General features: G+C 42.8%; 1 protein-coding gene across 2 annotated transcripts in view; it reads right to left on the bottom strand.

The window, feature by feature from the left end:
* Positions 1-14,424, bottom strand: part of LOC125882566 (synapsin-3-like) — a 187,155-nt gene that overhangs the window by 147,963 nt on the left and 24,768 nt on the right. For both annotated transcript variants that reach the window (XM_049566343.1, XM_049566344.1), the window contains exon 2: positions 12,317-12,771. In XM_049566343.1, coding sequence (XP_049422300.1) covers positions 12,317-12,711 — 395 coding nt within the window. In that variant the 5' untranslated portion in view covers positions 12,712-12,771. The remainder of the gene's footprint in view (positions 1-12,316; positions 12,772-14,424) is intronic.

Here is a 14,424-nt window from a genome sequence, read left to right as displayed (position 1 = left end):
TGAACGAGCAAGTGAGTATCAACTGAAACACTGTCCCACTCTGATAGTAAAATTTTCCTGTAGTTGCACAAACCACAATAAAGCTCACTGAGACAATTGGGCGCTGGACTAAACGTAAAGACCAATATTTGGACCAACATATACCAGCCAAGCTGCAGACCACAGTTAGAGACCAACAAACAACAAAACCAGATGTCTTTTAGCAAGTCATCGCTGCATTTCCAGCAGCCTTTTAGTCCCCAAACATGAGTGTCCTCCACGATTTTTTGCTGTTTTTCCATTGAGTACAGTCCTACAAACAGAACCTGTTTTTTACTGAGACACTGCTGCATTACTTTTCTGTGATTGTGCCATCAAGACCAGCCTTTTAAGTCCAAACATAGTCTTTTCTAACCATGAAAAAGGCACAATAAGAAGTTGTTTTTATCCAAGAACACATTGCTGGATTTCCGGCCGGGATAGTGCCACGAAATGTGGTTGTTTTTGACAAAGATATCGCTGCAGCCCCTGCCAAAACATGATCTTTTTCTAACCATGACCAAGTATTTTTTGTACCTAAACTTCACCACACAATAACAATACAAAGAAACGTAAAGTGTCAACGTACCAGCAACAAAATAACTTACAAATGCAATGTATCTGTGGTTTGCAGAAACGTACAATGCCAACATTTTGCTGCCGTTTTGTCCACATTACACGCTGTCATTGATCTGTGAAATATATTGATTAGTGCAGCTTTAAGTTTAAAATCTTTATGTGAGAATAAGTATAAAATTGTGTTAAAGGTTTCTGAAGCAGTTAGACCAGCCTGGACAATGAAAACAGACTCATGGGACTTTGCCGACATCTACAATTTTTGATGGCAGGGAATCCAAGTTATTAAAAAAGTAGAATATTTTAGAGGAAAACAAACCTGACTCCACTGATGAATCTATGTTCAGAGTACCACTATTCCACACTGAGCATGTGTATGGTTCTAATATAAAAATGATACAGAATGATGCTAAAAATGTGTTTGCAGCATGCCATTGCTGATAAGTACAAAACACTGAACCAAAAAAAGGTGCTCAGTTATTACCCACAAATCTATATCTGCTTCTTATCTTAGACCCTTGCAACCCAAACCTCCCTTTAATAATATTAACAACATGTAGCCCTGGACAAAATAACAATATTTGGACCAACATATTGCAGGCCCACTTATATTTTCAGGCTATAGTTTGCAAACAACTCCTTAGTGCCTGTCCCCTGATTCATTTATCTTACAAAGCATCTAATATTAAACATGAGTCATGTTTCAACAACAGACAAACAAATATCATGTAAGCCTAATTATTTATTTATTTATTTTTTTAAATGTGTAGAGATAACTTTACACTTTACACTCCTAACTCCCAAGAGATCACCTCCTGGGGTCAGGAGTGTAAAGTGTAAAGTGGAAAATTCAATTCAAATTCAATTCAGTTCATAAGGCCAATTATCACAATTGAACACGACATCCCTCTGTCCTTTGGACCCTCACATCGGATGAGGAAGAACTCCCCCAAAAAACCTCTTTAACGAGGTTAAAAGGGTGGAAGAAACCTCAGGAAGAGCAACTGAGGAGGGATCCCTCTTCCAGGACGGACAGACGTGCATAAGATGTCGTGCAGAACAGATGGAAGATGGGTAGATGGAAGTCCTAACTCTCAAAAGTTCACCTTCTGGGGTTAAGACTGATTAATGTGCTCCCACGAGATCTAAGAGGTGTTCCTGTGTGCCTGTCGGACAGAGCCAGAAGTGGTACAAGCTCTGAAGATCCTGTACCACTTCTGGCTCTTCTTTTTGGCAATTCTTTCCTCGAGCTCTTCAATGCGCGACCTCATGATGGACTCTGTCTGCTCCATTGCCTGCAGAGTCTCATTCAGGTTCTCTCTGGCCTGAAGGAGAGATGCCCTCTCTTCCTGCCAGATGTTGCGCTGACTCTGCAACTGTCCCTCAGCCTCTTTCAGAGCCTCAACAAGGGTACTGTTCTCCTGTTTCTCCTTGTTGAGCTGAGACACATATCTAGCTCTGAGATTTTCTGTCTCCGCCAGCAGGGACATTTTCTCCTGCTGCCATTGGAGACAGTCACTCTCCAGCTGTGACACATGCGTAGCTCTGTCTTCTTCTGCCTTTGCCAGCAGGGAGGTTCTCTCCTGCTGCCATTGGAGATAGTCACTCTGCAGCTTCTCCTTGAGAGCAGCTATGTAGCTCTTGTGGTTCCTCTCAGTTGACTCCAGCTGCGCAGTGAGGACAGACTTTTCTTGCTGCCACTGGCGATGTCTCATGTCCATTTCCTGGTCCCTTTTCTTTAGAGAGAACGTGAGCTTGTTGTTGGCGTCTCTCAGTTTGGCCATCTCAGCCACGTGAGAGGCTCTGAATCTCTCCTCCTCAAGCTGGAAGCTGGCGCGCTCACTTTCTAGCAGCTCCTCTGCCTTTTTCAAGGCTGCTGCGATCCTCTTGTTCTCCGTTCTCTGCTTCTCCAGTTGTACTTGAAGGTTGTTGTGGGATACCTCTGAAGTCTTTCTGGCCTCTCCCCTCTGCTTTTGCAGAGCTTCCCCTTTCAGAGTCAGTCTCTGCTTGAGCTTCTTGGTTTGAGCCCTCTCAGATGTTAGATCGCGCTCAAGTACTTGTGCTCTGCTCTTTGTCGTCTGAGCATCGTTCTCAGCTGCTGCTTGCAGCTGCTTTGCAATACTTAGCTCCGACCTCATGGACTCCACATCAGTTTCAAGGGCAGCTTTCGCTCCCTTAACCTCTTCCAATTCAGCCCGCATGTCCTTGATAATGGAAGCATGCTGCTCCAGATTTTTCTGGGCTTGCTCCCGCTCGACTTTAAGTTGGCTTTCAGTTTCCAACTCAACATTGGTTTTAGCCGATGCAATGAACTGAAGGTGACGATGCACCTCCAACTTCTTTGCCTCCAGTTCTCTATGAAGGGCCAATTTCGCACCCTTCATCTGCTCCAGTACGGCGTGCAGATGGTGAATTGAGGAGGTTAGCTTCTGCTGTTCTCTCCGAGCTTCAGCCATGTTGCTCTCCAACTGTCTCCTTGCACTCAGCTCCACCTGCTGTGCCTTGGATTCGTTGGGACGGGCGTCCTTGGCTCTCCTCACCTGTTCCAGTTGAGCATGCAGGTCTTTGTTGGTGGTTGCCTGCTGCTCCAGATCTTTCTCCGCTTGTCTCAGCTTTGAGCTGATCCTGGCCAACTGCGTTTTGAGGTAGTTTGTATCGCTGGCTGGATGCTGGCCTTGTTTGGCCTGAGCCAAATCCAGCTGGGCTTTTAGGTCAGAGATCTGCCTCTGCAAAAGCACTTTCTCCTGTTTCCACTTGACATTCTCCTGCGGTTCCAGGAGTCTGTCGAGGAAACTGGCCAGCATGTCCTCTCTGATATTCAAGAGGAGTCTACCCTCAACCGCACTTTTGCTGAGCTTGGCCTTATCATCACTCAGTTCACTTTGGAGCTGTCCTTCAAGTGAACCGAGATAAAAATCTACCTTAGGTTCCATGTCTGTAGAATCAAATTCCTGACTTCAAGGTTGGTATTTGGTAGTTTTCTGAGACTGAGCTCGATTTGGATCGGCTGCTATCACAGTGAAACTCTCTGAACCAAACTTGGGTCTGTGAAACCTGTCTGATCCACGAAATCAGCCCCTACTTACCAATTCTCAAAATTTGCGCTGTGATGTCACAAAGGATTTGAGCTGTGATGTCACAAAGGGTTCTATCACAAAGAGTTCTATCATGAGCCTTATTGTTGCTATTGGATACCAGTTTGATTATATTTGAAAATATGAGCGGAATGATATCTGATGATATGTATTTAATAACCTGATTCATAAGTTTCACATCAGTTATTTTGTTATGTTCGTCTCTCATTCGTCTTTTAATTGTGAATTATCACTTTAAATAGTTAATAACCCGGAGACGGTTGACTTCCTGTTGACCTTTTTGCAAGGGTAACGTAACAAAGACGTACTGGCGGGGACGAGCGGACAGAGACGCTGCATGCTGTGGAGCCGAGGGGTCGTCGGAGCGTAATTTAAGATATATCATGGTTTTTCCTACTTTTATGTTGAACTAAAGACTGTTGTGGACCAACGCGCTCCTACGTCTGTGAGCCCGAGACGGTGTACTGCCGGCGTGTGTAAGTTAGAGACTGTTTATTGTCGACGAAGTGTGGTTTTGCAACGACGAGGCAAGCTAATTAGCCGAGCTCGCCTGCCAAGCTAATTAGCCTAGCTCGTCTGCCCAGCTAATTAGCCTAGCTTGCCTGCCGTCATCAGAAGGGGGGCGCTGGCCTCATTCTTCTTCACCTGCGGGACGAGAGAGGAGACTGCGGTTGGGAGGAGCTGCAGTGGACGTGCTGCTGGGTCCTGAGTGTGGTCTGCGGTCTGCGGAGCGGGGCTGCCTGTTACTCATCGCTGCTGTGCTGCGGTGTTGTTGCAGCCTGTGTCAGGGCCGAGGAGCAGGATTTCTGCAGACTGTTTTCACACTAGTCTGGGGCCGTTAGTGGCCGTTTTGGTAAGGAAACGGAACCAGGGCGAGTGAGACAGGATCCGGAATTCGATGGATGTGCCTTTCCGTAAAAATAAAAGCACCAACCTAATAAAAATGCGGTGAAACTTTTAATTTAAAGAATATAATTTACAAGAAAAGCCCCAAGCCATTAAGTTAATCTATTTTCTTACACCCCTCATCACCCCAAATCGATGGTGCGCCAGAATTTAAAATTTTACTATGGTGAATTTTAGTTTGGTGAATTTGGTGAGTACCGCATCCGCTCCCTAGACCGGAACCAGAATCCAGACAAAATTCAGAGTGAAAAGCCAAGAGCCTGGTGACGCGAGGCTATTTTCACACAAGGAGGTAACCTTGCGGCTGGTTTGTTTACTTCATGAGCTCCAAGGCCAGCGAACCTTAATGCAAGCTTGCTTAAAGAACAACAACTTAAAGAGTGCACTCAGGGTAACCCAGACTAAAGACTAAAAATACCCGAGTCCTTTTTGTTTGGGGTTTATTTTATTTTTTCATACTGTGTTTTTTCTATTTCTGCCATGTGAAATATGTGCAATTTCAGTTAATACACTGTTGAAATTCAGCTACTTTGTTTGTGGTATTATTCATTGTGTTTTACTGAATAACTGAACAGGTTAATTCATTTATTTCAGTAAATGAGTAGCCTTTAACATTTCATTGGGTTTATCATAACCACAGTTATCCCCATAGCCTCTCAGTGATTATTAATGAGAGTGAGAGTCATAGTTTACACTAGACATGTTATTTTACATTGAGATGTCTCTTTCACCCTTTTGAACATTATTTGGTTTGATATTAAATTGTGTTGTGCATAACGTGGTCATAATAGTATGAGCGCAGGGTGAAAGGGTTACATGTAAAATATGTCTGTCTGGATCCAGACCTTTAAATTTACCCACTCCACTGAGGTCAAGCTGACTGATTCGTCTGGCACTGTGACATGAAACAGCGGTTTCTTTGTTAAAATTAAAAGCGCCAGATGAGCACAGAAGGGAGACTGATGAGAAGCCAATCAGCTCTTAAAACCACATCAAAACAAATGTCACCATAGCTGCGCATTAGTGTGGACTTAAAATGACGTTGGATTCAGGCAGATACGTTGGTCTCTAGTGGTTATGGACAGTCACTGTCAGCTTATGCGACTGTGGGGTCATACAATCCCCACGAGTTGGCCGGCAGACATGACAGACTACACGTTGGTCCACGACCAGTCATCGCTGGTCATCTTTCACGATGTGTGTGATGTCATCAGGTTATTCTAAATGTATTATTGTTGCTATTATTTCAGTCACTGTGGCTGTTCATGTGCCAGCTGAAATGTTATTGTGATAACACCAGATGGCAGGAGCTACATTTGAAGTACTGCATGCAAACTATGCAAGTCATTAAATCCTCCACAACAAGTTTCTTAGCGTCCTAGTGGGGAGACTGTGCTAAAAGCACTAATCACGTATGAGTGGAGCTGCTAGCTAGCTCCCTGACCAAGGTGGTGCACAGTGCAGAGCGGCCAAGGCTGGCTCATCAGTGGAGACCAGAGGGTGGGCACAATGATTGCACAGCAACACTGTTGGGTCGGGATGGCAATACTAGTGATTGGCGCTGCTGCCTTCTTCCCACCAGAGCTAAGTGCTACAGAGGGCGGTAAACCAAAGAGTAGCAAAATTAACCAACATAAAGAAATGCATAACCAGACAAAAATATTCTTGGTGGTTAACCAATTATGTTGTTTTTTTTTGTCTTTTCCTGGTTTTAAAGGCTGTGTTACAGTAAAGTGATGTCATTTTCTAAACATCTGAGACTGTTCCATTATCTGCCTTTAACCACTTAGTCATTATATCCATATTACTGATTATAAATAATCAAAAACTTCACTGTCTAAGTATTCTATGAAAGCACCAACAGTCAACCCTACAGTACTGTTACAATATTGATATTGAGGTATTTGGTCAAAGATATGGTGACACAGCATGGCATATTTTTACTTTGATACTTTCACAATGGACATCAGTGATAATGATATCCTCAGAAAGTGCAAGTCACACTGAATCCAAAACTATGTGTCATGTCTGTGATTTTACTGAGTTATGACTCAGAGAAAAAGAGCGATTTTTGACACAAAGTGTAGTACTTAAAGCACACCAACTCCCTCCATGAGCCAACGCAGCAACTGCTGATCGTGTTGGTGAGCAAAACCAGCTAACTTCCCATTGTTTTCAGAAAACTGGCATGTACCTGTCTCTTTCACCTCATGCAGCATTATTGCCTCGCCTCTCCACCTACGTGCCCCCTTTCAACTCTCCCACACCTCCTCAGGGGGCCTCACAGTTTATAAATCTCTGGCCTAAGGTTTAGAATAGCAGTGGGAAGCCCTGAATTGGATATTGGTGTCAATTTCACCATCTATCCTAGAAAGATGTCTTGCTGCAGCTTAGCATGCATTTACATTACAGACCACTTCAGTCTGAAGTATTTCAGTCTGTGTTTGTGGCAAACACCCTGCTTTGACTGAGAAGAGCTGCTGGTGATTACAGAACATCTGTAAGCTCAAACACTGTCAGTGCTGATTGTCACAACAGCAGAGGATGACTGTTTTCTATCGACTTCAGAGGCTATCACACATCACCATCTGCTGGCCAGAGCTCTTCACTTCTATGCAGAGACATCAAAGCATGTGGAGACACAGGAGCATTTCTCTTTGAAGCTGGAGTTGAACTACAGCGCCACTAAGTGGCAAGAAAAGAAACAGGCTGCAAATTAAATAAAATCAACTGAATCTCATAAATATCTTTACTAGAAAGTACCTGATATTGGATGTTGGATTCCTCATGATGGTTGTGGCAGACACCGTCATGGGTTAAAGGGGCAGTTCATCCCCAAATCAAAAATACATATATTTCCTCTTACCTGTAGTACTATTTATCACTCTAGATTGTTTTGGTGTGAGTGTTAGAGATATCAGTCATTAAGATGTCTGCCTTCTCTCCAGTATAATGGAACTAGATGGCACTCAGCTTGTGGTGCTCAAAGCTGCAAAAAATACATTTGAAAAACTCAACACTAATGTCTCTTTCCAGAAATCATGACCTGGTTACTCAAGATAATCCACAGCCCTTGTTGTGAGCAGCTTCATAAAGGAACTTTTTTCCTTCTACCAAGCTACACTTGCTAACCGAATCACTGTTAGAGGTGTTAGCAAAAAATATGTGCTTAAATTTGGGGGGGAACTGTCTCTTTCATCCAGCCACGGAGATGACAGTAGTTTGCTTTATAGCGACAACTTCACTCACTTCTCCTGTTTCTTATGCTGCTTCAGTGTCGTTCCACTTTCACATGGGCACCTCACCAATTTTAAGCCTGGTTTACTTGTCATAAAGGGTGCTATTCAAAATGAGGAAAACAGCTGTATAATGTTGCCCATGTCTCTGAAGAGTGTGCTACAAAGTCTGAAAAAAATATAACCTTGATGACATCAGTGAGGTTATTTTTCTTTTGTCATTTCCACCTGATCCACTCAAAGCATGGCTTGTTCCTTTTGGATTCTGCATCACAAATAAAATTAGAAAAATTAATCTGAAAATATTTCACAAAATCTGTCCAGCAAACATGTATAATTCAGTGTTTTCAGATGTGGATAGCAAGTGTACTTTCTGCAAGATTGAACAAGTATAATACTAATCATTTTATGGGTGCCCACACTAACATTTTGACTTTGAGAATTATGTAAGGACAGGTGCAATTATTATTTGAATTTTTTAATATCTCATCTTTTTTTTTTTTTTATTATTATAATTCCATAAGTCACATGAACCGAAAAATATGGAGCTGGTGGATTTTTTTAACAGCTCAAGTCATGTACAAAGCAGGAAATAACTTACTTCCTGGCGACATACAAAAATGCTCTTAGACAGAGAGGGGGGTACAATTTAAGAGGTAGATTTAATCTGAAACAACGTTTTCACATCACTCTGAAGAGTATGTGCATATCAATTTGTGGGGTGATTTTGTGGAATGCACTGGGTGAAATCAAAGTAAAGATATCAGACAGAGGTACAAAGACACTGTCTTCACAAGGTACAGAAATGACGAGAGGAAAAGGTAAAGTACACTCAGGGTGGTACTGATGTCGGTATTCTCCATTCATATTTTTGTATTTGTTGTCTTGAACTTCAGACTTGAAATTTTTCGAGTTCGATACATACTACAGATGCCTACTCGGTGACCTACTTCACCCAGTGGTGTACAGTCGCCGCCTCCTCAGCATCAGAGAGACGAAACCTTTTCTTTGACACCCAGCATTGCAATAAACTCACCACCCCTCTTTACCAAACATCCATCAACTGCCAACCAGTTGAGATATTGGAGAACTTCACCACGGCATCACCCTGGACAATAAACGGAGCTTTGATGACCACACCACAGACATCCATAAACGCTGCCAACAAGAACTCTCTGCCATCCACAAATTAAGCGCTCTCTTAGTTAAACCTCACCTCCATCTCCTACTGTAGCCCAGCATTATTGAACCCATCCTCCCAATAGACACAACAACCTCCCCACCCCTAACCTGCCAGCTCTCATTGACACCACCACCACTTGCAGAGCACTGACCATAGCACACAAGCCCTGCCACGCCACAACCCATCCTCCTTCCCTCGATAGACAACTGTTCTGCAAGAACAAGTTTTGTGCCCTCAGCCATTACAGCTTATACTTCACCAAAATGAATAAAAAACAGACGAAATTAACAGGAAACAGGGCTCCAACTACTCTGAACATATTGTGCAAAAAATATACTGCATCACACAATATGTTTAGAATATATTGTAAATCAAATGCTCAGTCTACATGCCATGATTAGGAATTAAATTACAATGCAATCCAACATCTTAGCACAAACTTTGGCCGTGGAAATCACCAAACAATCTAATCAACACTCTACTCGTTACACAAAGGTAGGATTTATTGTAGGGACGTTGCAGTGGATTACATTTTATTAAACAGGTGTTGCTGTGTCAACCTTGTATAAAACCTGAGTCCTTCACAAAAACCACTTTCTTTTAAGTGCTGAAAAAGCAGCAAACCACTCGTCAATTCCTCCATTCTTCTCTTTATATAAGTAACTGAGTTTGTTTAGGTGAATAAAAATACCTGCTGTGAGTCTGAATGAGCGTGGACACTTTAGAGGGTGGATGATCCTCTGTCGACTCATTTCAGAGACACCGCAATGAGGATGAGGAACAGGCCCTTTTGGGGTTTCAGCCAGCGGAATTAAAGAAAAGAGGCCACCCGGCTTTTCAGAATATTCAGAGCAATCTTGGTGCTTTTGACACGGCTGTCAGCGGGGCGCTTTAATTTAGTGATCATTTTTAGACCCCGGCCTGATCTCCCAGCAGAGCCACAAATACAGATGCTTCGGTACGTAATGATCCCGGCTAATTGTGTAGATACATCCAAAGGGTTGGAAACAGCTAATAACAGCCTTGTCGAGGTTGATTTACCGTCAAATGTCAGGCGACAGAATAACTATTCATGAAATGGAAGAGTGGTTTATTGATTCAGTAAGACAAACATGATAAACTAGGCTACTGCATGTCTCGACTGCAGCTCTGGAAATCAATTCCTCCACAGTGTGCTGCAGAAGACGGCCGATATCAGCCTCTAACGTGTGTGTGAGCTGTTGCTGAAAGATGAACTCATCTCTTCTCATTAAAGTTAATTTATCTTTCTGTCAACTCCAGAGGAGAGGACCTTCCTCTCGTTACCATGACAATTTTTATTACAGCACGGAGAGCCACGGTATGAGCCTAAAAGAGCCAAGAATGTACGAGTCATAAACAATAAGATGTCTTGCTCCTATTAAAACTGAACCAGGAGAATGTTTTTGATTTAGCAGGAGTGATGTCACCATGCTCTCACTCCCAACTCATCAAATACAGCAGCTTGGTAATCACCCTACACCTCAAACTATGATGCTCTAGGTACACATCCAGCTTCAGTTTAGGACAGTGGATCCCATTTGGTGGGTACTTGTCCAAAAGTGGGTCGCGGGTCCATTCTGAATGGACCGCAAGTGACTCGCAAACTTGACAAGTCTGTAAAAAACATACTTCATTTTGGGGTACAGTAAATTTCCAGCACAGAGCTTTTACTTTGAAGTGCCGCTTCCTGTTGTAGATTGAGTGACTAACTGACAGTACAGAGACAGCAAAGTAGCTCGACCACATGGCCAAACACAAGTATGATGCTGAATATATTAAACTGTGTGGACCCTGAACTAATGACTAAAAAGGAATCTGGACCCCATGGTTGAACCAGTTGGGAACCACTGGTTTAGGACATGTCAATGCTCGTGTCAATGTCCATTCGGTACATGCAACTCGCAAAATGAACGTTCATGTTCACAGGAAACTAAGGTTTTGCTACCAAACCTACATGGTAAGGTTTGGAAAGACAATCACGGTTTGTTACAGTAACTTAATGAGTATGTATGTTGATGGTTATGTTACATGACGTAGGCTTGTGACCACTGACAAACAAGATGGCTTACAATAGATTTATTTCCTGTATCTGTATCACATGGGTTTTGCCACTGCCCTGCCCCTTCAGGAAACTAGCAGCGGTCCAGAGTCGATTTACTCCAATGGGAGAAGTGAACTTGAGCACAGATTACGACTGATTCTGTCGCCCAAAAGACACCAAAGTAACCATTTTTCACAAGCCACATATCTTCTCAACATTCTGACACTGAAATGACATTTCTCAGACAGAGAAATCAATAGAAAATTTACATTGTTTGAGACCTGTCTCTGTCTTAGCAACACACATTCGAGATCTGACAACAGATATGATCTTGTACTCTGTCAATATCAGATGTTAAGCTAGCAGATAAAAACAAGCAGCCAAATTAGGAGCCAACATTAAATCTATATTGTATCTAGTGTTGTATTGTTTTAAATCTGCTTTCATCGATCTACCCAACGTTCTGAACACTTTAAAAACAAGGTCTGGGGGTGGGCCCACTTGAATTTTGGTTGGACACGATAACATGTCTCTTTATACTATGTTATTGCCACAAATGGGATTATATTGGTGTGGGTTAAAAGCCCGGTCCATCTCATACAGACAGTAATAGAAGCCAAGGCCACTGACCAAATTTAACACGTCACACCCCAGCCATATTTTATCCTCATAATGCTAACAGAATTAGCGGCTAATTCGTTCACTAACGCTGATAAATTGTGTCCAAAGCAGCTTGTTAAAGGAATAGATTTACATTATAGATTATAGATTACATTTTGGGAAATACACGTAATTGCTTTCCTTTAATGACTCATGAAAACCAGTCGCTTGATTCCACATGTACTACAGCTTCTACACAGGTTGAGCTAAATAAAGCCCAGGGATGCAGAACGTCACTTCTTCAGTTTAAACACTTACCTTTTGAAAATAAAAGGTCGAGCTGTCATCTTTTGTTTTTCAGCTAAACTCTGCTTCATGTAGCAGAGCTGTAGTGATGTTACTTCCACTCAGTAAAGAGTGAGCTAAGATGTTCACTGGTTTTTGGGATCCATTGTGGATCTAAACTTTAAATGAAGTGGAACAGTTTTGGCATCGGGACTCACAAACACAAGCAACCCACAGTTCACTTCAATCGAGTCATTTACTCCTCTAGACGTGAGCAGCAGAATCGAGAAAACATGCAGCAATATGTGAAAATACATTTCATATTCCCCCAACACACGATGAAATGTCCACTTACCAGTCTGTGTGCTGATCATCGATGACGAGCAGGATCTTGGGCTTGCGTATGACAGGTTTAGGTGGCTGGCTGCTTCCCGTTGAGGCTCCTTCAGCTGCTGTTGCTGCTGATTTGGCGTGTGCAGCGGCAGCGACGTTCTGGGCCATCTGAGCACTCTTCACCACACTGGAGAAGGAGCTGAGGAAGCTCCCTGTGCCCGAAGTCGGGGCCGGGCCTGATGCTGGGTTAGGGCCCGGAGTCGGGGCGCTCGGGGGCTGCCGCCTCTCTGTGGCTGGGGAGGCCGGGGAGGAAGTGGATGAACCTGGAGGGGTCGGCCTCTGCAGATCCATCATGTAGCCGTTGGGGAGGTTGGCCACAAAGCTGCTGTCTGACAGGCGCCGGCGGAGGTAGTTCATGGTGCTGGGCTGGTGGGTCCGTCAGGCCAGAGGTGGTGAGGGGGAAGAATGCCTGAAATCCTGCACAGGGTACAAAGGAAGGAAGAAAGGATGTGTTTATAATCGGTCATCATATTCAGACATATCAAAGATGCACTAAAATGACTACTTGTAATGAGCAAAGTGTCACTCGTAACAGAGGCTGAAATTTTTTCATGGCATCACTCCCAGCTCGTAACATATTGCAGCCCTGTCAGTGAACTTTCACATCTACGTATGATGTTCCAGGTAGTGTGGGTGCATCTGTTGTTGATGTTCTGGGACGCCATGTCAATTTACACCTGTTACATGCATGTGTCTTTCCAAAATACATTTCCTTTTTCCCAGGACATGTACAGTTTCTGCACCTTATATGTATACGGTCTTTTTCAAAATAAACTTACAATGTTGGCAAAGCTCCTAGAATTTATGTTCATTTCCTTGTGCAACAAAAGCACGTGGTTAGGTTGAGAAACATATTACTTTGGCTCAACATTCATACAGAAACCTGGGTGAAAGTCTGGGGCCAGTTGCACAAAGCACCTTAAGTTTGCTCCTTAAGTATGACACTTAAGGCTTACATGAAAAACCTCACCAATAACTGACTGGAAAGGTCCCATCGCTTAAAACTGAAGAACAATCATTAACTGTAAAGGGGCTGAAAGAGCGCAGTTTTGGAAAGTTGAGTGATCCAACCCCAGACAGTCACAGTCAGAAATTTTCTGGTAAAATTTAAGCGGGATTTATACTTGTGCAGTAGACCCTACGCCATAGCCTATGCGTGTAGCCTACACCTTTGTGAGCGTCTGCGTCTCACAAAGGTGTAGGCGTCTGCTCATATGAAGCCAGGATAAATCACATACAAGACCTATAAAGCTATTTTTGTGGAGGCTTTATTATCTTCACAATTTATTGTTTCTTATCTGTGAATTTAAAGTAAATAAAAGCTTCGTTTCCACTGATGGAAATGGTTTCAGCTTAAAAAAATAGACAGTAGGTCTTCGTAGCTGCGACGCGTAGCTACACTGCCGATTCCACTCAGAAGTATAAATTCCCCCTTTACAAGTGCAAAATCAGTTGCTTAGCCTTAAGCATGTCCATCGGGTTCTCCCATTTGTGAAACACTCTTCTCGGGATGCCTTAACTTTCCTCATTTATTTCCGTAAACTAGAGTTGTACCGATACCAGTATCAGAAATAACTCCGATATTGCCTAAAATGTGGTATCGGGTATCAGCGAGTACAGCCTGTGACCAATCCGATACCATGTAATGCCTCACGTCATTACGCATACGTACGCTACAGGCAAACGAAATGGAGCGGAGTTTAAAAAGCATTCTACTGTAGCCTTTAAAATGTCTTTTTTACCAAATTGTGTGGCTGCACTTTAACCTGTGTCTTGATCTGTGACAACACTGGATAATAATAATAATAATAATAATAATAATAAAAAGTTTTATGACATTCATTCTACTATTATGTATTTATTTCTTATATATTTACACAGAGTTTTAGGAGTTGAGACATACAACACATTTTACACGCTGGTATCAGATAGGTACTTGGTATCGGCAGATACTTAAGGTTCAGGGATCGGAATCGGTATCGGGAAAGAAAAAGTGGTCTCGGTACATCTCTACCGTAAACTCAACCATGTTTTTGTCCTTACTTTGGTTACTAAGGTTCTTTGTGCAAC

Source organism: Epinephelus fuscoguttatus, linkage group LG22 (assembly GCF_011397635.1).
Source record: "Epinephelus fuscoguttatus linkage group LG22, E.fuscoguttatus.final_Chr_v1".
NCBI classification, from domain to species: domain Eukaryota; kingdom Metazoa; phylum Chordata; class Actinopteri; order Perciformes; family Serranidae; genus Epinephelus; species Epinephelus fuscoguttatus.
The sequence above is the reverse complement of the archived record's forward strand: the minus strand, read 5'-3'. Positions and strand labels throughout refer to the sequence as shown.